Here is a 23088-nt window from a genome sequence, read left to right as displayed (position 1 = left end):
AGATTCAATCCCATCACCACTTTATCTTCATCTGAACTAGCCTTGGGCCGGGATTCAATCCCATCACCACTCTATCTTCATCTGAACTAGCCTTGGGCCGAGATTCAATCCCATCACCACGTTATCTTCATCTGAACTAGCCTTGGGCCGGGATTCAATCCCATCACCACTCTATCTTCATCTGAACTAGCCTTGGGCCGAGATTCAATCCCATCACCACTCTATCTTCATCTGAACTAGCCTTGGGCCGAGATTCAATCCCATCACCACTCTATCTTCATCTGAACTAGCCTTGGGCCGGGATTCAATCCCATCATCACTTTATCTTCATCTGAACTAGCCTTGGGCCGAGATTCAATCCCATCACCACTTTATCTTCATCTGAACTAGCCTTGGGCCGGGATTCAATCCCATCACCACTTTTCAGCTATGCACCTTTTAAAGGCAATGTTCCTTCCTTACCACCGTCACTCTACATAGTTCAGCCTTGATGCTTTCACTCCCCCCCCCCCCGCTACCCTCACCCTCCTCACTCCCCCCTCCTCCTCCTCCCTCCGTGGACCTAACTGGTACAACGTGATGTTTTCCCACAGTCCCAGCCTCCAGCCCAGGTGAATGTAGGCCAGTTGGGGGGGGGGGGGGGGGGGGGGGGGGGCTTCTGTGTCAAAGGTACTACAGTAGACTGTTAGAACGGACACACAGAGAGCTCTGTCCTCTCTATATAATAGCAGGCTTCCTCTCCCTTCAGACCCCACTGAGGCAGCGGACCCACACTATATTGAACCAACCAACACAAGCAGGTAAGTTACTCTTCTTCATGTTTCGTTTACACTATGGTTATGTCCCACATTTGTATTTGTATTTATTAGGGACCAGCATTAGTTCCTGCCAAGGCAGCAGCTACTCTTCCTGGGGTTTATTATGGATCCCCATTAGTACCTGCCAAGACAGCAGCTACTCTTCCTGGGGTTTATTATGGATCCCCAATAGTACCTGCCAAGACAGCAGCTACTCTTCCTGGGGTTTATTATGGATCCCCATTAGTTCCTGCCAAGGCAGCAGCTACTCTTCCTGGGGTTTATTATGGATCCCCATTAGTACCTGCCAAGACAGCAGCTACTCTTCCTGGTGTTTATTATGGATCCCCATTAGTACCTGCCAAGACAGCAGCTACTCTTCCTGGGGTTTATTATGGATCCCCATTAGTTCCTGCCAAGGCAGCAGCTACTCTTCCTGGGGTTTATTATGGATCCCCATTAGTTCCTGCCAAGGCAGCAGCTACTCTTCCTGGGGTTTATTATGGATCCCCATTAGTTCCTGCCAAGGCAGCAGCTACTCTTCCTGGGGTTTATTATGGATCCCCATTAGTACCTGCCAAGACAGCAGCTACTCTTCCTGGGGTTTATTATGGATCCCCATTAGTTCCTGCCAAGGCAGCAGCTACTCTTCCTGGGGTTTATTATGGATCCCCATTAGTACCTGCCAAGACAGCAGCTACTCTTCCTGGTGTTTATTATGGATCCCCATTAGTACCTGCCAAGACAGCAGCTACTCTTCCTGGGGTTTATTATGGATCCCCATTAGTTCCTGCCAAGGCAGCAGCTACTCTTCCTGGGGTTTATTATGGATCCCCATTAGTTCCTGCCAAGGCAGCAGCTACTCTTCCTGGGGTTTATTATGGATCCCCATTAGTACCTGCCAAGACAGCAGCTACTCTTCCTGGTGTTTATTATGGATCCCCATTAGTTCCTGCCAAGGCAGCAGCTACTCTTCCTGGGTTTTTTTATAGATCCCATTAGTTCCTGTCAAGGCAGCAGTTACTCTTCCTGGGGTTTATTATGGATCCCCATTAGTTCCTGTCAAGACAGCAGCTACTCTTCCTGGGGTTTATTATGGATCCCCATTAGTTCCTGCCAAGGCAGCAGCTACTCTTCCTGGGGTTTATTATGAATCCCCATTAGTTCCTGCCAAGGCAGCAGCTACTCTTCCTGGGGTTTATTATGGATCCCCATTAGTTCCTGCCAAGGCAGCAGCTACTCTTCCTGGGGTTTATTATGGATCCCCATTAGTTCCTGCCAAGGCAGCAGCTACTCTTCCTGGGGTTTATTATGGATCCCCATTAGTTCCTGCCAAGACAGCAGCTACTCTTCCTGGTGTTTATTATGGATCCCCATTAGTTCCTGCCAAGGCAGCAGCTACTCTTCCTGGGGTTTATTATGGATCCCCATTAGTTCCTGCCAAGGCAGCAGCTACTCTTCCTGGGGTTTATTATGGATCCCCATTAGTTCCTGCCAAGGCAGCAGCTACTCTTCCTGGGGTTTTTTATAGATCCCATTAGTTCCTGTCAAGGCAGCAGTTACTCTTCCTGGGGTTTATTATGGATCCCCATTAGTTCCTGCCAAGGCAGCAGCTACTCTTCCTGGGGTTTATTATGGATCCCCATTAGTTCCTGCCAAGGCAGCAGCTACTCTTCCTGGGGTTAATTATGGATCCCCATTAGTTCCTGCCAAGGCAGCAGTTACTCTTCCTGGGGTTTATTATGGATCCCCATTAGTTCCTGTCAAGGCAGCAGTTACTCTTCCTGGGGTTTATTATGGATCCCCATTAGTACCTGCCAAGACAGCAGCTACTCTTCCTGGTGTTTATTATGGATCCCCATTAGTTCCTGCCAAGGCAGCAGCTACTCTTCCTGGGGTTTATTATGGATCCCCATTAGTTCCTGCCAAGGCAGCTGCTACTCTTCCTGGGGTTAATTATGGATCCCCATTAGTTCCTGCCAAGGCAGCAGCTACTCTTCCTGGGGTTTATTATAGATCCCATTAGTTCCTGTCAAGGCAGCAGCTACACTTCCTGACGTTAAAACACATTAAGACACTTACATTACATATAAAACAGATAAAACAGTACATTATATAACATTATTACACCACTACATATCTACAATACAACATGTATAATACCACCATACAACAATATTACAATGAACGTGTGTCTTCGGACAAAAACGAGTAGCGAGGAAGTCAATCTCTTCTCCACTTTGAGCCATTTGCAATTTTCTTAAGTCCCTCATTGTGGCACCTGACCACACGACTGAACAGGAGTCCAGGTGCAACCAAACTAGGGCCTGTAGGACCTGCTTTGTTGATAGTGTTGTTAAAAATGCAGAGCAGCGCTTAATTATGGACATACTTCTCCCCATCTTAGCTAATGTCGTATCAACATGTTTTGATCATGACAGTTTACAGTCCAGGGTTACTCCAAGCAGTTTAGTTACCTCAACTTGCTCAATTTCCACATTATTTATTACAAGATTTAGTTTAGGGTTTAGTGAATTATTTGTCCATAATACAAAGGCACCCTATTCCCTATATAGTTCACTACTTTTGACCAGTGCCATCTATTTTCCTAGCAGGCTTCTCTAACACCACTATCTATTTTACTAGCAGGCTTCTCTAACACCACTATCTATTTTACTAGCAGGCTTCTCTAACACCACTATCTATTTTACTAGCAGGCTTCTCTAACACCATGTTACGCACGCCTCTAAAAAGAGGGAACGCAACTCCCTGCTGCAACTCAACTCTCCGTGAAGCGAAAGAGGTATGGACTGTAGGTGCGAGTAAGGATGACAAAGGCAGAATTTACCGTTTACTAGGATTTATTTCCTACACGGTAATATGGGGAAAAGGGGCTGGACGGAACCAAAGGAAAGAAAGTAAATATCAAAGCTCCCCCTCTCCTATCTAACCTGCCTACCCACTTAACTTACCTAACTTAGCACCACCTGGTGCCCTAACCAAAATACAGGGGGTGGTCCGCCCAGGTCTTACCTAGTGTGCCTAGACAGTGAATATACTACGGGTATATGTATGCCCTCGGGCCTCTTGCCTGAGCACTCCCTAAGTGCCTTCCCCTTTCCCCCTGGGAACAAATGAAACAGAATAATTATTAACAATTTCAAACACTTTACAACAAAACTGAGTAAACTAACTCAGGCCACTAAAGAAGCTTTGAACAAGCAACAAACACAGAACATAGCCAAGCTGCTACCAACAACAACTAACACAGTGCATAGTCACAACCAACATGCTATAACCCCTCAGCCATAAACCTCTCTCTCAGCAATGATCTATCCAACATTCAATCTCAGCCTATAATGATATATATCTCTCTCTATCTCTCTCAGGATCTCTCTTCTGAACAGAACACTGGCATTTATCTTCAGGTGGCAATAGTAATTAGAGTCAGCTGCTTCTTGACGAGGGGGCGGGGTCAGCTCTCCAATCATCAATTAGCCATTGAGTCGACCAATCAGCTGGTTGGGGAGAACTCAGGAAGCCATCTCCTGAAACACACAAACACACAAAAGCTAATACAAAAGCTACAACACAGAAACTGGGGAACGTAACACACCACTATCTATTTTACTAGCAGGCTTCTCTAACACCACTATCTATTTTACTAGCAGGCTTCTCTAACACCACTATCTATTTTACTAGCAGGCTTCTCTTACACCACCATCTATTTAACTAGCAGGCTTCTTTAAAAAATCTGGCATGCTAACTGTCAGTGATCAAACTGCTAAAGCAGGGTTGTCCAAGTGTGATGACCTGCAGTACATGGGCAAAGTCTTCTTGAATAGCGAGTTGGTCCCAATCACACACTCGCTGTGCGGTAAATGAACAACCGTTTCTTTTTGAAGGGATAGACTTTATTATTTAACTTAATTATTAACGGTATAATCAAATAGATCTATTATGTTATACCGTTAATAATAATAATAATAAATAATAATAATCATAATAATAAATAATAAAAAGTTGACCAATGTTGAGTCTGTTGATAGCGGAAATATGCTCCATTGCTGGTGTCAAATCACTTACCACCCTCATGGTAATCCTGTTGAGCGATGCAATAGGACTTTATTGGACATGTTAGGCACACGAGACAAGAGAAAAGAAGAGCGGAGGCATTATGTGACCGTGTTTGTGACCGTGTTCGGAGCTACTGTTTTAGTCATATGGAACTATGTTACAAAGGCGAATTGTGGCATTTTATTTGGGGGGGTTCCTTTCCTATGGCCATAGGTTAATTAATGAATGGTTGTATTTAATTGTTTACTTGAGATTACTGTTTATCTGAATTCTTTAAAAAATAATAACAATTTAGCAGTAATACATTTGTCTCTGAAAATACTGTTGCATATTCATTTCTGGATAAGCACCCAGCTATATTTGATTATATACATAAATCTACATTTACAATGGCATGGTATGCTTCTAATCCTTTATACTATAGCCTCCATGTTCTAGGGTTCTATGTTGTTATGTGTCTAGTATGCACCATTCATCACCACACATCAAGTTCCCTCCCAGGAAGTTATTTAAATTCACCCTGAGTGTTTGTGTTACCCAGGGTCATAGTTCATAGAAGAGTGGGCGTGGTTGTAGACAGCAGGTATTCTGTTTATCAGCAGGTCCCAAATCACTCTCTACCCCTACCCCTTGGCCATAACCCCTCAATGTTAACAAATCTGTATGGTCTGGATAAGTAGAGTATAAGCAATGTACTTGTGGAACTTTCACCATACAGATCTACAGGAACAGCTCTAGCCCTCAAAATTCACATTTTCTGCAGTTCTACATATTTTGCTATGGGGCGGAGAGAATATTTTTCAATTTTATTAAAATGTTCATGCAATTCTACTCATTTAGCCATGGGGCAGAGAGGGGGCAGAGTTTTACAGCTAATTTCCTGCAATTCTACCCATTTTGCCTTGACTTATGCCATGTCAATGATATCTGAGTGAGAGTAACTAACAAAATCAATGTGGGCCCCTAGAGGTCAGGGCCCCTGGAGGTCAGGGCCTCCTGGAGGTCAGGGCCCCCTGGAGGTCAGGGCCCCTGGAGGTCAGGGCCTCCTGGAGGTCAGGGCCCCTAGAGGTCAGGACCTCCTGGAGGTCAGGGCCTCCTGGAGGTCAGGGCCCCCTGGAGGTCAGGGCCTCCTGGAGGTCAGGGCCCCCTGGAGGTTAGGGCTCCTGGAGGTCAAGGCCCCCTGGAGGTCAGGGCCCCTGGAGGTCAGGGCCTCCTGGAGGTCAGGGCCCCTGGAGGTCAGGGCCTCCTAGAGGTCAGGGCCCCTGGAGGTCAGGATCCCCTGGAGGTCAGGGCCCCTAGAGGTCAGGGCCCCTGGAGGTCAGGGCCTCCTGGAGGTCAGGGCCCCCTGGAGGTCAGGGCCCCCTGGAGGTCAAGGCCTCCTGGAGGTCAGGGCCCCCTGGAGGTCAGGGCCCCCTGGAGGTCAGGGCCCCTGGAGGTCAGGGCCCCCTGGAGGTCAGGATCCCCTGGAGGTCAGGGCCTCCTGGAGGTCAGGGCCCCCTGGAGGTCAGGGCCCCCTGGAGGTCAGGGCCCCTGGAGGTCAGGGCCCCTGGAGGTCAGGGCCCCCTGGAGGTCAGGGCCCCCTGGAGGTCAGGTCCCCTGGAGGTCAGGGCCCTCTGGAGGTCAGGGCCCCCTGGAGGTCAGGGCCCCCTGGAGGTCAGGGCCCCTGGAGGTCAGGGCCCCTGGAGGTCAGGGCCTCCTGGAGGTCAGGGCCTCCTGGAGGTCAAGGCCCCCTGGAGGTCAGGGCCCCCTGGAGGTCAGGGCCCCCTGGAGGTCAGGGCCTCCTGGAGGTCAGGGCCTCCTGGAGGTCAGGGCCCCTGGAGGTCAGGGCCTCCTGGAGGTCAGGGCCCCTAGAGGTCAGGGCCCCCTGGAGGTCAGGGCCCCTGGAGGTCAGGGCCTCCTGGAGGTCAGGGCCCCTAGAGGTCAGGACCTCCTGGAGGTTAGGGCTCCTGGAGGTCAGGGCTCCTGGAGGTCAGGGCCCCCTGGAGGTCAAGGCCCCCTGGAGGTCAGGGCCCCTGGGCGCTGCTCTACGTGCTCGGTCGGTATTCGGCCATGATTACTACAAGTTTAGATAACTGGTTAGAGTAACTTACAACTAGTTAGCTGACAGGGCAAATTGAGGGATTGTCAGTGACTGACATAACAAGAGAAAAACAGTTTGTGCAGAACCACATGGTGAACTGGCACCTTGTGTGTTCTACTATTCTAACTCTCAACAGTACTGTCAGTTGAGACCCAGACTGAGTTCCTGTAGAGAACTGGGTTCATTTGTTGTTGGTAGGGGGCCCCTTAGTATCCGGAGGAGGTCAGATATTGACCTCTGACCTCTATATCTCATAACATCATAGTCTATAACATATCTCATAGCATCATAGTCTATAACATATCTCCTAACATCAGAGTCTATAACATATCTCATAACATCATAGTCTATATTTGGGACCTAGTGTCCGGGGACCCTAAGGGACCGCTTATGGCGCGTATGCCTGGAGCCAGGCCTGAACCAAGGGCTAGGGACAAGGGTGAAGGGTAGGGAGTGACTTGGCACCAGCTAGAATCTCCTTGAATTGTGACATGGAGAGATGTTACTGGGTTAATTTGTCAGTAGCGGGAGAGTAGAAAACTAAAGTTCTCTCCACAGACAGAACGAGGAGAACACAGCTGCCTGGATATCAGTCTGTGCTGTTTCAATGTATCTTTAAATTGTTCCTATAACCTCTGACCTCCAGGATGCGTGTGGTCAGTGCATTATGGCTGTTCCTATTGGCCCTGGTGAAGTTTACCTCTGATCTCTAACCCCTGATCTCTAACCTCTAATCCCTGACCTCCAGGATGCGTGTGGCCTGTAATAGCTGACCTCTAACCCCTGACCTCTAACCCTGGACCTCCTGGATGTGTGTGGCCTATAATATCTGACCTCTAACCCCTGTACTTCAGGATGCGTGTGGCCTGTAATATCTGACCTCTAACCTCTGACATCTAACCCCTGAACTCCAGAATGTGTGTGGCCTGTAATATCTGACCTCTAACCCCTGACATCCAGAATGCTTGTGGCCTGTAATATCTGACCTCTAACCTCAAATCCTGGACCTCCAGGATGTGTGTGGCCTGTAATATCTGACCTCTAATCCCTGACCTCCAGGATGTGTGTGGCCTGTAATATCTGACCTCTAACCTCTGACCTCTAATCCCTGACCTCCAGGATGTGTGTGGCCTGTAATATCTGACCTCTAACCCCTGACCTCCAGGATGTGTGTGGCCTGTAATATCTGACCTCTAACCTCTGACCTCTAATCCCTGACCTCCAGGATGTGTGTGGCCTGTAATATCTGACCTCTAACCCCTGACCTCCAGGATGTGTGTGGCCTGTAATATCTGACCTCTAATCCCTGACCTCCAGGATGTGTGTGGCCTGTAATATCTGACCTCTAACCCCTGACCTCCAGAATGCGTGTGGCCTGTCTGTTAGTGCTGTTCCTATTGACCCTGGTGCAGCTGGGAGGCTGTCTGCTGCTAGGAGCCTTCAACATCAAGACATTCGGAGACAAGAAGTCCTCCAACTCGACCCTCATGGACATCATCACTCAGGTAGAGCTTTATCTCATAACATCATAATGTAATGTTTTATCTCATAACATCACAATGTTATCTTTATCTCATAACATCACAATGTAACGCTTTATCTCATAACATCACAATGTAACACTTTATCTCATAACATCACAATGTAACACTTTATCTCATAACATCACAATGTAACACTTTATCTCATAACATCACAATGTAACACTTTATCTCATAACATCACAATGTAACACTTTATCTCATAACATCACAATGTAACACTTTATCTCATAACATCACAATGTAACACTTTATCTCATAACATCACAATGTAACACTTTATCTCATAACATCACAATGTAACACTTTATCTCATAACATCACAATGTAACACTTTATCTCATAACATCATAATGTAACACTTTATCTCATAACATCACAATGTAACACTTTATCTCATAACATCACAATGTAACACTTTATCTCATAACATCACAATGTAACACTTTATCTCATAACATCACAATGTAACACTTTATCTCATAACATCACAATGTAACACTTTATCTCATAACATCATAATGTAACACTTTATCTCATCTTGGGACTAAAAGTGTTTGTAGATTCTCCATTTGAAAGTACTTCTTAGTCCAAGACCAGGCTGTGTACGGGAACCTTAGTTGTTATTCATTTATATTATGATTTTTTTATGTATTAGATAGTGCATCGTTATGATATCGTGCTGATCCAGGAAGTAAGAGACACTGACCTATCAGCAACCAACAAACTGATGCAGCACGTCAACAAGTAAGACCAATCACAGCCCTGAAACAATATTACATCCACTAACCAATGACAGCCCCTCTGATATAAAGACTTTGTAATGTGTGTTGTCTAATAACTATATAATGATATTGTAATGTGTGTTGTTTAATAACTATATAATGATATTGTAATGTGTGTTGTCTAATAACTATATAATGATATTGTAATGTGTGTTGTCTAATAACTATATAATGATATTGTAATGTGTGTTGTCTAATAACTATATAATGATATTGTAATGTGTGTTGTCTAATAACTATATAATGATATTGTAATGTGTGTTGTCTAATAACTATATAATGATATTGTAATGTGTGTTGTCTAATAACTATATAATGATATTGTAATGTATGTTTTGTTTGTTGTCAGAGGCTTATCTCCCTATAGGTACCGTCACATTGTCAGTGAGGAACTAGGTCGCAGTACCTACACAGAGAGATACCTCTACCTGTACAGGTAATATACAGAGAAAAAACCCTACCTACACAGGTAATATACAGAGAGATACCTCTACCTATACAGGTAATATACAAAGAGATACCTCTACCTATACAGGTAATATACAGAGAGATACCTCTACCTATACAGGTAATATACAGAGAGAAACCCCTACCTATACAGGTAATATACAGAGAGATACCTCTCCCTGTACAGGTAATATACAGAGAGATACCTCCACCTGTACAGGTAATATACAGAGAGATACCTCTAACTGTACAGGTAATATACAGAGAGATACCTCTACCTGTACAGGTACAATACAGAGAGATACCTCTACCTATACAGGTAATATACAAAGAGATACCTCTACCTATACAGGTAATATACAGAGAGATACCTCTACCTGTACAGGCACAATACAGAGAGATACCTCTACCTGTACAGGTACAATACAGAGAGATACCTCTACCTATACAGGTAATATACAAAGAGATACCTCTACCTATACAGGTAATATACAGAGAGATACCTCTACCTGTACAGGCACAATACAGAGAGATACCTCTACCTGTACAGGTAATATACAGAGAGATACCTCTACCTGTACAGGTAATATACAGAGCGATACCTCTATCTGTACAGGTTCTGTTCTGCTCTGTTCTGCTCGGTACTGTGCCGTTCTGTGCTGCACTAAACACTGAACCCGTCTCCTAAAGCGTGTGTTTGTCCTGCTATATGATAGAGAGGAGACGGTCTCTGTGCTGCACTAAACACTGAACCCATCTCCTAAAGCGTCTGTTTGTCCTGCTATATGATAGAGAGGAGACGGTCTCTGTGCTGCACTAAACACTGAACCCGTCTCCTAAAGCGTGTGTTTGTCCTGCTGTATGATAGAGAGGAGACGGTCTCTGTGCTGCACTAAACACTGAACCCGTCTCCTAAAGCGTGTGTTTGTCCTGCTATATGATAGAGAGGAGACGGTCTCTGTGCTGCACTAAACACTGAACCCGTCTCCTAAAGCGAGTGTTTGTCCTGTTATATGATAGAGAGGAGACGGTCTCTGTGCTGCACTAAACACTGAACCCGTCTCCTAAAGCGTGTGTTTGTCCTGTTATATGATAGAGAGGAGACGGTCTCTGTGCTGCACTAAACACTGAACCCATCTCCTAAAGCGTGTGTTTGTCCTGCTATATGATAGAGAGGAGACGGTCTCTGTGCTGCACTAAACACTGAACCCATCTCCTAAAGCGTGTGTTTGTCCTGCTATATGATAGAGAGGAGACGGTCTCTGTGCTGCACTAAACACTGAACCCGTCTCCTAAAGCGTGTGTTTGTCCTGCTATATGATAGAGAGGAGACGGTCTCTGTGGCTAAGAACTACACGTACGATGACGGCTGTGAGCCCTGCGGTACAGATACCTTCATCAGAGAACCCTTCATTGTCATGTTCTCCTCGAACTACACAGGTAGAAAGGGGGGGGGGGGGGGGGGGGGGGGGTGATGGGGAGTGGTGGGAGGGGGAGGGAGATGGTGATGGGGGAGAGATCAGGCAAGTTTTCAAGATATTAGACTTTCAAGAAGCAAAGTGTCATGAAGCATTTTGCATCATACAGCTGCACCATCGAGAGCATCCTGACCGGTTGCATCACCGCCTGGTATGGCAACTGTTCGGCATCCGATCGTAAGGCGCTACAGAGGGTAGTGCGTACGGCCCAGGACATCACTGGGGCCAAGCTTCCTGCCATCCAGGACCTATATACTAGGCAGTGACAGAGGAATGCCCAAAAAATTGTCAGAGACTCCAGCCACCCAAGTCATAGACTGTTTTCTCTGCTACCGCATGGCAAGCGGTACCGGAGCGCCAAGTCTAGGTCCAAAAGGCTCCCTAACAGCTTCTATCCCCAAGCCATAAGACCGCTGAACAATTAATCAAATGGCCACCAGACTATTTACATTAGTTTTTTTTAGGTGCCTTTTGGTAAACTCCAAGTGGGCTGTCATGTGCTTTTTACTGAGGAGTGGCTTTCATCTGGCTACTCTACCATAAAGGCCTGATTGGTGGAGTGCTGTCAGAGTGACCATCAGGTTGTTGGTCACCACGCTGACCTAGGTTCTTCTCCCCCGGATGCTCGGCTTGGCTGGGTGGCCAGCTCTAGGAAGTGTTTTGGTGGATCCAAACTTCTTCCAATTGAATGATGGAGGCCACTATGTTCTTGGGTACCTTCAATGCTGCAGAAATGTTTTGGTACCCTTCTCTAGATCTGTGCCTTGACACAATCCTGTCTCAGAGCTCTACGGACAATTCCTTCAACCTCATGGCTTGGTTTTTGCTCTGACATGCACTACCAACTGTGGGACCTTATATAGACAGGTGTGTGCCTTTACAAATCATGTCCATCAATTATATTTACCACAGGTGGACTCCAATCAAGTTGTAGAAACATCTCAAGGATGATCAATGGAAACAGGATGCACCTGAGCTCAATTTCGATTCTCATAGCAAAGGATCTGAATACTTATGTAAATACGTTTTTTTTGTCAATTTATTTTTAAATGGCCAAAAATGTATACAAACCTGTTTTTGCTTAGTCAGTATGGGGTGCTGTGTGTAGATTGATGATGATTTCAATTTTTTTTTGAATAAGGCTGTAATGTAACAAAATGTGGAAAAAGTCAAGGGGTCTTAATACTTTCCAAATGCACTGTATGTTACAAATTACAATTTGTATTATATGTTACGAATTTGCTAAATGTACAATATGTTGCTCATTTGCAAAACATACAATATGTTACGAATCTGCAAAATGTATGATATGTTACGAATTCTAGCTAGGTGGCTAACGTTACACCTGCCTCCATCGTTATGCACACCTGCCACCATCGTTACGCACATCTGCCACTATCGTTACGCGCACTTGCGCTTCATGAGACACACCTGGACTTCATCAATTTCCTGTATACCTTCCCTATATACAGTTGAAGTCGGAAGTTTACATACACCTTAGCCAAATACAATTCCTGACATTTAATCCTAGTAAAAATTCCCTGTCTTAGGTCAGTTAGGATCACCACTTTATTTTAAGAATGTGAAATGTCAGAATAATAGTAGAGAGAATTCCTCCCTCTCTCCCCACCTCCCTGCCTCCCCCCTCCCTCCCTCTCTCCCTCCCTGCCCACCTCCCTGCCTCCCTCCCACCCTCTCTTCTAGCTGTGAGGAACTTTGTTTTGATACCACAACACACGTCTCCAGACTCGGCAGTGAAGGAGGTTGACGCTCTGTACGATGTGGCCACTGACGTCAGAGCTCGCTGGAACACCAATGTGACTATACAGCACACACACACAGGCACACAGGCACACAGACACACACAGGCACAAACACACACAGACACACACACACTCCTCCTCTGTAGTAGTTCTGCTAGGGGACTTCAATACTGGCTTTTATTTTATTTTCTCTCTATGGACTCTACACACACACACTGACACACACACACACTGACACACACTGACACACACACTGACACACACACACACACACACACACACACACACACTGACACACACACACACTGACACACACTGACACACACACTGACACACACACACACACACACACACACACACACACACTGACACATGTATACTGACTCCACACACGGACATATAATCATCATTTACACTGAGTGTACAAAACATTAAGAACACCTTCCTACTATTGAATTGGAGTTTAAATGTGTTCCGTGTTGAGTTATGGAGTTTAAATGTGTTCCATGTTGAATTATGGAGTTTAAATGTATTCCATGTTGAGTTATGGAGTTTAAATGTGTTCCATGTTGAGTTATGGAGTTTAAATGTGTTCCATGTTGAGTTATGGAGTTTAAATGTGTTCCATGTTGAGTTATGGAGTTTAAATGTATTCCATGTTGAGTTGTGGAGTTTAACTGTGTTCCATGTTGAGTTGTGGAGTTTAAATGTGTTCCATGTTGAGTTATGGAGTTTAAATGTGTTCCATGTTGAGTTATGGAGTTTAAATGTGTTCCATGTTGAGTTATGGAGTTTAAATGTGTTCCATGTTGAGTTATGGAGTTTAAATGTGTTCCATGTTGAGTTATGGAGTTTAAATGTATTCCATGTTGAGTTATGGAGTTTAAATGTATTCCATGTTGAGTTATGGAGTTTAAATGTGTTCCATGTTGAGTTGTGGAGTTTAAATGTGTTCCATGTTGAGTTGTGGAGTTTAAATGTGTTCCATGTTGAGTTGTGGAGTTTAAATGTATTCCATGTTGAGTTATGGAGTTTAAATGTATTCCATGTTGAGTTATGGAGTTTAAATATTATCCATGTTGAGTTATGGAGTTTAAATATATTCCATGTTGAGTTATGGAGTTTAAATGTGTTCCATGTTGAGTTATGGAGTTTAAATGTGTTCCATGTTGAGTTATGGAGTTTAAATGTGTTCCATGTTGAGTTATGGAGTTTAAATGTATTCCATGTTGAGTTATGGAGTTTAAATGTGTTCCATGTTGAGTTATGGAGTTTAAATGTGTTCCATGTTGAGTTATGGAGTTTAAATGTATTCCATGTTGAGTTATGGAGTTTAAATGTATTCCATGTTGAGTTATGGAGTTTAAATGTGTTCCATGTTGAGTTATGGAGTTTAAATGTGTTCCATGTTGAGTTATGGAGTTTAAATGTATTCCATGTTGAGTTATGGAGTTTAAATGTATTCCATGTTGAGTTATGGAGTTTAAATGTATTCCATGTTGAGTTATGGAGTTTAAATGTGTTCCATGTTGAGTTATGGAGTTTAAATGTATTCCATGTTGAGTTATGGAGTTTAAATGTGTTCCATGTTGAGTTATGGAGTTTAAATGTGTTCCATGTTGAGTTATGGAGTTTAAATGTATTCCATGTTGAGTTATGGAGTTTAAATGTGTTCCATGTTGAGTTATGGAGTTTAAATGTATTCCATGTTGAGTTATGGAGTTTAAATGTATTCCATGTTGAGTTTGAATCCCAATATTACACTTTATATTCATCACAGAAGACTGAAATAAGACCAGATTTCCATCATTAAAAATTATGCATCTTTATTCATTATGAAAAAATATTAATAAATAAATAAAATATGACTGTATTTAATCATATTAATATTAATATTACTACCCATGAGGCCAAATAGGGAGATGTTGGTCTTTGACTACAGGAAAGGGCTTTCCCTGTCTCCACCTCTTCATCGACACTGATTGAAGTAGATTTAACTAAGTGACATCAATAAGGGATCATAGCTTTAACCCGGATTCACCTGGTCAGTCTGTCGTGGAAATGTATCGTACAATCACTGCTGCTACTCTTGTTTATCCTATATCCTGATGTCACCTCACTCCCTTTACATACAGTATCTAACTCTATCACTCCAGTATCCCTGCTACTGTTGTTTATCATATATCCTGATGTCACCTCACCCCCTTTACATACAGTATCTAACTTTATCACTCCAGTATCCCTGCTACTCTTGTTTATGATATGTCCTGATGCCTAGTCACCTCACCCCCTTTACATACAGTATCTAACTCTATCACTCCAGTATCCCTGCACATTGTAAATATGGTATTGGAACTGACCCTGTATATATACTGTACACTGAACAAAAATATAAACACAAAATGGAACAATTTCAACGATTTTAAAGAGTTAGAGTTCATTTAAGGAAATCAGACTGAACAAAAATAGGAACGTAACATGTAAAGTGTTGGTTCTGTGTTTCATGAGCTGAAATAAAAGATCCCCTGAAATGTTCCATTCGCACAAAAAGCTTATTTCTCTCAAATGCACAAATGTGTTTCCATCCCTGTCAGTGAGCATTTCTCCTTTGTCAAGATAATCCATCCGCCTGACAGGTGTGGCATATCAAGGTCCTGATTAAACAGCATGATCATTACACCTTGTGCTGGGAACATTAAAAGGCCACTCTAAAATGTGCAGTTTTGTCACACAATTCCACAGATGTCTCAAGTTTTGAGAGACCGTGCAATTGGCATGCTGGCTGCAGGAATGTCCACCAGAAATGTTGCCAGATAATTCAATTTGAATTTCTCTACCAAAAGCCCCCTCCAACGTTGTTTTAGACATTGGAGTAGTACGTCCAACCGGCCGCAAAAAAACGCAGACCACGTGTAACCACACCAGCCAAGGACCTCCACATCCGGCTTCTTCACCTGCAGGATCGTCTGAGAGCAGCCACCCGGACAGCTGATGAAACTGTGGGTTTGCACAACAGAAGAATTTCTGCACCAACTGTCAGAAACCGTCTCAGAGAAGCTCAGGGAATCCTCACCAGGGTCTTGACCTGACTGCAGTTTGCCGTCGTAACAGACTTCAGTGGGCAAATGCTCACCTTCGATGGCCACTGGCACTCTGGAGAAGTGTGCTCTTCATGGATGAATCCAGATTTCAACTGTACCGGGCAGATGGTAGACATTGTGTGGGTGAGCGGTTTGCTGATGTCAACGTTGTGAACAGAGTGCCCCATGGTGGTGGTGGGGTTATGGTATGGGCAGCCATAAGATACAATGAACACAATTGCATTTTATCGATGGCAATTTGAATGCACAGAGATACAGTAATGAGATCCTGAGGCCCATTATCGTACCATTCATTCACCTCATGTTTCTGCATGATAATGCACGGCCCCATGTCACAAGGATCTGGACACAATTCCTGGAAGCTGTAAATGTCCCAGTTCCTCCATGGCCTGAGTACTCACCAGACATGTCACCTATTGAGCATGTTTGGGATGCTCTGGATAGACCTGTACGACAGCGTGTTCCAGTTCCCACCAATATCCAACAACTTTGAACAGCCATTGAAGAGGAGTGGGACAACATTCCACACCACAATCAACAGCCTGATCAACTCTATGTGAAGGAGATGTGTCGCCCTGCATGAGGCAAATGATGGTCACACCAGATACTGACTGGTTTTCTGATCCACGCCTCTACCTTTTTTTTAAGGTATCTGACAAACAGATGCATATCTCTATTCCCAGTCATGTGAAATTCATAGTTGAGGGCCTAATGAATTTATTTAAATTGACTAATTTCCTTATACGAAATGAAACTCAGTAAAATCTTTGAAATTGTTGCATGTTGGGTTTATATTTTTGTTCAGTGTTGTACTACATTGATATTGATTATTGCATTGTTGGGTTTTAGAGTTTACAAGAGAAAGGCATTTCACTGTTCTTGTGCACATAACATTAAAACATGAAACTTGACTTGCACACAAAGGTTTGATCGATTGATTAATTGATTAATTGATTGTCAGGACATAGTGGTGCTGGGGGACTTGAACGCAGGCTGTCGCTACGTGACGGGACCAGACTGGCAGCGGATACGCCTCTTCACAGACCACAGATACCACTGGCTGATACCTGACCACGCTGACACCACCGTCTCTAACACCGACTGTCCCTACGACAGGTCAGAGACACCCATGCAACCACACACACATGCACATTTACACACACAATTACAAACACACACATTTACACACACACATTTACACACACATTTTCAACACACACACACCAACTGCCCCCACGACAGGTCAAACCTAGCACACACAGTCACTCAGTCACAGTCACTCAGTCACACACAGTCACTCACTCACTCAGTCACACAGTCACACACTCACACACACACACACACACACACACACTCACACACACACAAACACACTCACACACACACACACACACACACACACACACACACACACACACACACACACACACACACACACACACACACAAACTCACACACACACTCACTCACAGACTAACTGTTGGTCTGGTTGTGAAGGGTGGTGGCCACCACTGAGATGATGAGAGGAGTGGTCCCTGGGTCGGCTGAGGTGTTCGACTACATGACACAACTGAAGCTCAGCCACAGCATGGTAACAACTCTTACCCCTTAAAGGTGGACTCAGCCACAGCATGGTAACAACTCTTACCCCTTAAAGGTGGACTCAGCCATATGATGTTGCATGAACGAAGTAAACACAATATCGGGTCAATTTCCACAACTGATAGCATTGAAGCGCGAGGCTAAACTTTCAATATGTATATTTTATTGTCACATACACCGGATAGGTGCAGTGAAATGTGTTGTTTTACAGGGTCAGTCATAGTAGTATGATAGATGCAGTGTAATGTGTTGTTTTACAGGGTCAGCCATAGTAGTATGATAGGTGTTGTTTTACAGGGTCAGTCATAGTACTATTATAGGTGCAGTGAAATGTGTTGTTTTACAGGGTCAGCCATAGTAGTACTTCACCCCTGGAGCAAATTAGGGTGAAGTGCCTTGCTCAACTTGTCGGCTCGGGTATTCGAACCGGCAACATTTGGGTTACTGACACCAACACTCTAACCCAGTGGTCACCAACTTTTGGTCGTGGAAGCTGTAGGAACGGTGATTTGAGATATCTGATTGGCCAGCGCAGTATTCGAACTCGATTAAGCCACAGATCTCCCGGTCCGCCGGGTTGGCGGAGTTTGTCTTTTCAGACAAATGATTTGGTTCAAAATGGGAACCCTTTGCCTACCCGGTGCGCAGGGCTTCTGAATCAAGTGCACCAACCACCAACAGGGCTTCTGAATCAAGTGCACCAACCACCAACAGGTCTTCTGAATCAAGTGCACCTATCGCCAACAGGTCTTCTGAATCAAGTGCACCAACCACCAACAGGGCTTCTGAATCAAGTGCACCTATCGCCAACAGGGCTTCTGAATCAAGTACACCAACCACCAACAGGGCTTCTGAATCAAGTGCACCAACCACCAACAGGGCTTCTGAATCAAGTGCACCAACCATCAACAGGGCAACACGAATACATAAAAAAAGTAAAGCAAGCCTTTATCATTTGCTTTCCTACAGAAATGTTTGGTGATCGACTAGGAATGTCTTGAAGATCGACCAATAGGCTACCTGCCCTAAACTTCTCCTCTGCTTTGTTCCCGTAGCTACCACGTTGTAGCAGCGTGAAGCACACCTGTGCACATGTGCAGATACTTTTTGGGACTCAGAGCAAAGTCTCAGCAAGGGCTCATTTCAAAATATGTGGTGATGCTCATTGCAACGTCATCTCACTGAGTCTACCTTAAACCTTTAAGTGTGAAATTTTGGGTTGTTGAAGATTTATTTCTTAGCAGTTTATATAGTACAAGGATTCTCTACACTTGCTTGTTTTGTCACATACAATGAAATTAGGGGAACTATTAGAATTTTAGCAACCAGGAAATGTAGGAGCCATTTCTGCATATTGCACCTTAAACTCAAGCCAGGCTTCCCCTCAACAGTAAATACACTCTTAACTCTAGTCTGCGTGTGCATTTCTACACAATTTAAAAACTCTCAGCAATAGGAGACTTAACATTCACCTCAGTCAATAGGAGACTGAACATTCACCTTAGTCAATAGGAGACTTAACATTCACCTCAGTCAATAGAGGACTTAACATTCACCTCAGTCAATAGGAGACTGAACATTCACCTCAGTCAATAGGAGACTTAACATTCACCTCAGTCAATAGAGCACTTAACATTCACCTCAGTCAATAGGAGACTTAACATTCACCTCAGTCAATAGAGGACTTAACATTCACCTCAGTCAATAGAGGACTTAACATTCACCTCAGTCAATAGGAGACTTAACATTCACCTCAGTCAATAGGAGACTTAACATTCACCTCAGTCAATAGGAGACTTAACATTCACCTCAGTCAATAGGAGACTTAACATTCACCTCAGTCAATAGGAGACTTAACATTCACCTCAGTCAATAGAGGACTGAACATTCACCTTAGTCAATAGAGGACTGAACATTCACCTTAGTCAATAGGAGACTTAACATTCACCTCAGTCAATAGAGGACTTAACATTCACCTCAGTCAATAGAGGACTTAACATTCACCTCAGTCAATAAGAGGACTGAACATTCACCTCAGTCAATAGGAGACTTAACATTCACCTCAGTCAATAGAGGACTTAACATTCACCTCAGTCAATAGAGGACTTAACATTCACCTCAGTCAATAGGAGGACTGAACATTCACCTCAGTCAATAGGAGGACTGAACATTCACCTCAGTCAATAGGAGGACTGAACATTCACCTCAGTCAATAGGAGGACTGAACATTCACCTCAGTCAATAGGAGACTTAACATTCACCTCAGTCAATAGGAGACTTAACATTCACCTCAGTCAATAGGAGACTGAACATTCACCTGAACATTCACCTCAGTCAATAGGAGGACTGAACATTCACCTCAGTCAATAGGAGACTGAACATTCACCTCAGTCAATAGGAGACTTAACATTCACCTCAGTCAATAGGAGACTTAACATTCACCTCAGTCAATAGAGGACTTAACATTCACCTCAGTCAATAGAGGACTTAACATTCACCTCAGTCAATAGGAGGACTTAACATTCACCTCAGTCAATAGAGGACTTAACATTCACCTCAGTCAATAGAGGACTTAACATTCACCTCAGTCAATAGGAGGACTGAATATTCACCTCAGTCAATAGGAGACTTAACATTCACCTCAGTCAATAGGAGACTTAACATTCACCTCAGTCAATAGAATACTTAACATTCACCTCAGTCAATAGGAGGACTGAACATTCACCTCAGTCAATAGGAGACTTAACATTCACCTCAGTCAATAGGAGGACTGAACATTCACCTCAGTCAATAGGAGACTTAACATTCACCTCAGTCAATAGGAGACTTAACATTCACCTCAGTCAATAGGAGACTTAACATTCACCTCAGTCAATAGGAGACTTAACATTCACCTCAGTCAATAGGAGACTTAACATTCACCTCAGTCAATAGGAGACTTAACATTCACCTCAGTCAATAGGAGACTGAACATTCACCTCAGTCAATAGGAGACTGAACATTCACCTCAGTCAATAGGAGACTGAACATTCACCTCAGTCAATAGGAGACTTAACATTCACCTCAGTCAATAGGAGACTTAACATTCACCTCAGTCAATAGGAGACTGAACATTCACCTCAGTCAATAGGAGACTTAACATTCACCTCAGTCAATAGGAGACTTAACATTCACCTCAGTCAATAGGAGACTGAACATTCACCTCAGTCAATAGGAGACTGAACATTCACCTCAGTCAATAGGAGACTGAACATTCACCTCAGTCAATAGGAGACTTAACATTCACCTCAGTCAGTAGGAGACTGAACATTCACCTCAGTCAATAGGAGACTTAACATTCACCTCAGTCAATAGGAGACTTAACATTCACCTCAGTCAATAGGAGACTGAACATTCACCTCAGTCAATAGGAGACTGAACATTCACCTCAGTCAGTAGGAGACTGAACATTCACCTCAGTCAATAGGAGACTGAACATTCACCTCAGTCAATAGGAGACTGAACATTCACCTCAGTCAATAGGAGACTGAACATTCACCTCAGTCAATAGGAGACTGAACATTCACCTCAGTCAATAGGAGACTGAACATTCACCTCAGTCAATAGGAGACTGAACATTCACCTCAGTCAGTAGGAGACTGAACATTCACCTCAGTCAATAGGAGACTTAACATTCACCTCAGTCAGTAGGAGACTTAACATTCACCTCAGTCAATAGGAGACTGAACATTCACCTCAGTCAATAGGAGACTGAACATTCACCTCAGTCAATAGGAGACTTAACATTCACCTCAGTCAGTAGGAGACTGAACATTCACCTCAGTCAGTAGGAGACTGAACATTCACCTCAGTCAATAGGAGACTTAACATTCACCTCAGTCAATAGGAGACTTAACATTCACCTCAGTCAATAGGAGACTGAACATTCACCTCAGTCAATAGGAGACTGAACATTCACCTCAGTCAGTAGGAGACTGAACATTCACCTCAGTCAATAGGAGACTGAACATTCACCTCAGTCAATAGGAGACTGAACATTCACCTCAGTCAATAGGAGACTGAACATTCACCTCAGTCAATAGGAGACTGAACATTCACCTCAGTCAATAGGAGACTGAACATTCACCTCAGTCAGTAGGAGACTGAACATTCACCTCAGTCAATAGGAGACTTAACATTCACCTCAGTCAATAGGAGACTTAACATTCACCTCAGTCAGTAGGAGACTGAACATTCACCTCAGTCAATAGGAGACTGAACATTCACCTCAGTCAATAGGAGACTGAACATTCACCTCAGTCAGTAGGAGACTGAACATTCACCTCAGTCAATAGGAGACTTAACATTCACCTCAGTCAGTAGGAGACTTAACATTCACCTCAGTCAATAGGAGACTGAACATTCACCTCAGTCAATAGGAGACTGAACATTCACCTCAGTCAATAGGAGACTTAACATTCACCTCAGTCAGTAGGAGACTGAACATTCACCTCAGTCAATAGGAGACTTAACATTCACCTCAGTCAATAGGAGACTTAACATTCACCTCAGTCAATAGGAGACTGAACATTCACCTCAGTCAATAGGAGACTGAACATTCACCTCAGTCAGTAGGAGACTGAACATTCACCTCAGTCAATAGGAGACTGAACATTCACCTCAGTCAATAGGAGACTGAACATTCACCTCAGTCAATAGGAGACTGAACATTCACCTCAGTCAGTAGGAGACTGAACATTCACCTCAGTCAGTAGGAGACTGAACATTCACCTCAGTCAATAGGAGACTTAACATTCACCTCAGTCAGTAGGAGACTTAACATTCACCTCAGTCAATAGGAGACTGAACATTCACCTCAGTCAATAGGAGACTGAACATTCACCTCAGTCAGTAGGAGACTGAACATTCACCTCAGTCAATAGGAGACTTAACATTCACCTCAGTCAGTAGGAGACTTAACATTCACCTCAGTCAATAGGAGACTGAACATTCACCTCAGTCAATAGGAGACTGAACATTCACCTCAGTCAATAGGAGACAGCTACTTGTATTTGCCTTCTAATCAGGAATGATTTTATTAGCCCATTTTAAATGGTTGGTGTTGAGCTAGGTAGAGTAATAGTGTCTTACTGGTACAGCTCTTATCTCTCTCCCCCTCTCAGGCATTGGCTGTCAGCGACCACTACCCTGTTGAGGTGAAGCTGATTGGTCACGCCCCTGCTGCATGAGCCCGCCTCCAGGAAGTGTTCAGACACTCTCAAATTGGACCCTATTCGCTTTGTGGTGCACTACTTTGGACCAGAGCCTTCTATAGGGAATAGGGTGCCAGTTGAGTGTCATCACCATGACATGTTTCAATAAAACTCAGTCAAACTGTGCTCCTGTTATTGTTTGTGTCCAACATTCAAGCTGAAACA

At 44.0% G+C, this 23088-nt stretch overlaps 1 protein-coding gene across 1 annotated transcript; it reads left to right on the top strand.

Annotated features, from left to right (window-relative positions):
- Positions 1-8312: 8312 nt before the first annotated feature.
- Positions 8313-23039, top strand: LOC120041645 (deoxyribonuclease-1-like). The gene is made up of 8 exons (XM_038986510.1): positions 8313-8459; positions 9154-9242; positions 9630-9716; positions 11052-11167; positions 12910-13022; positions 17031-17185; positions 17567-17660; positions 22834-23039. Exons 1-8 carry the CDS (start codon positions 8319-8321, stop codon positions 22897-22899), a joined length of 861 nt encoding a protein of 286 aa, XP_038842438.1. The 5' UTR covers positions 8313-8318; the 3' UTR covers positions 22900-23039.
- The last annotated feature ends 49 nt before the right edge of the window (positions 23040-23088 follow it).

This window comes from Salvelinus namaycush, unplaced genomic scaffold (genome assembly GCF_016432855.1).
Source record: "Salvelinus namaycush isolate Seneca unplaced genomic scaffold, SaNama_1.0 Scaffold5, whole genome shotgun sequence".
In the NCBI taxonomy this organism is placed as follows: domain Eukaryota; kingdom Metazoa; phylum Chordata; class Actinopteri; order Salmoniformes; family Salmonidae; genus Salvelinus; species Salvelinus namaycush.
Note: the sequence above shows the minus strand (reverse complement) of the source record. Positions and strands in the feature narration are given on the sequence as shown.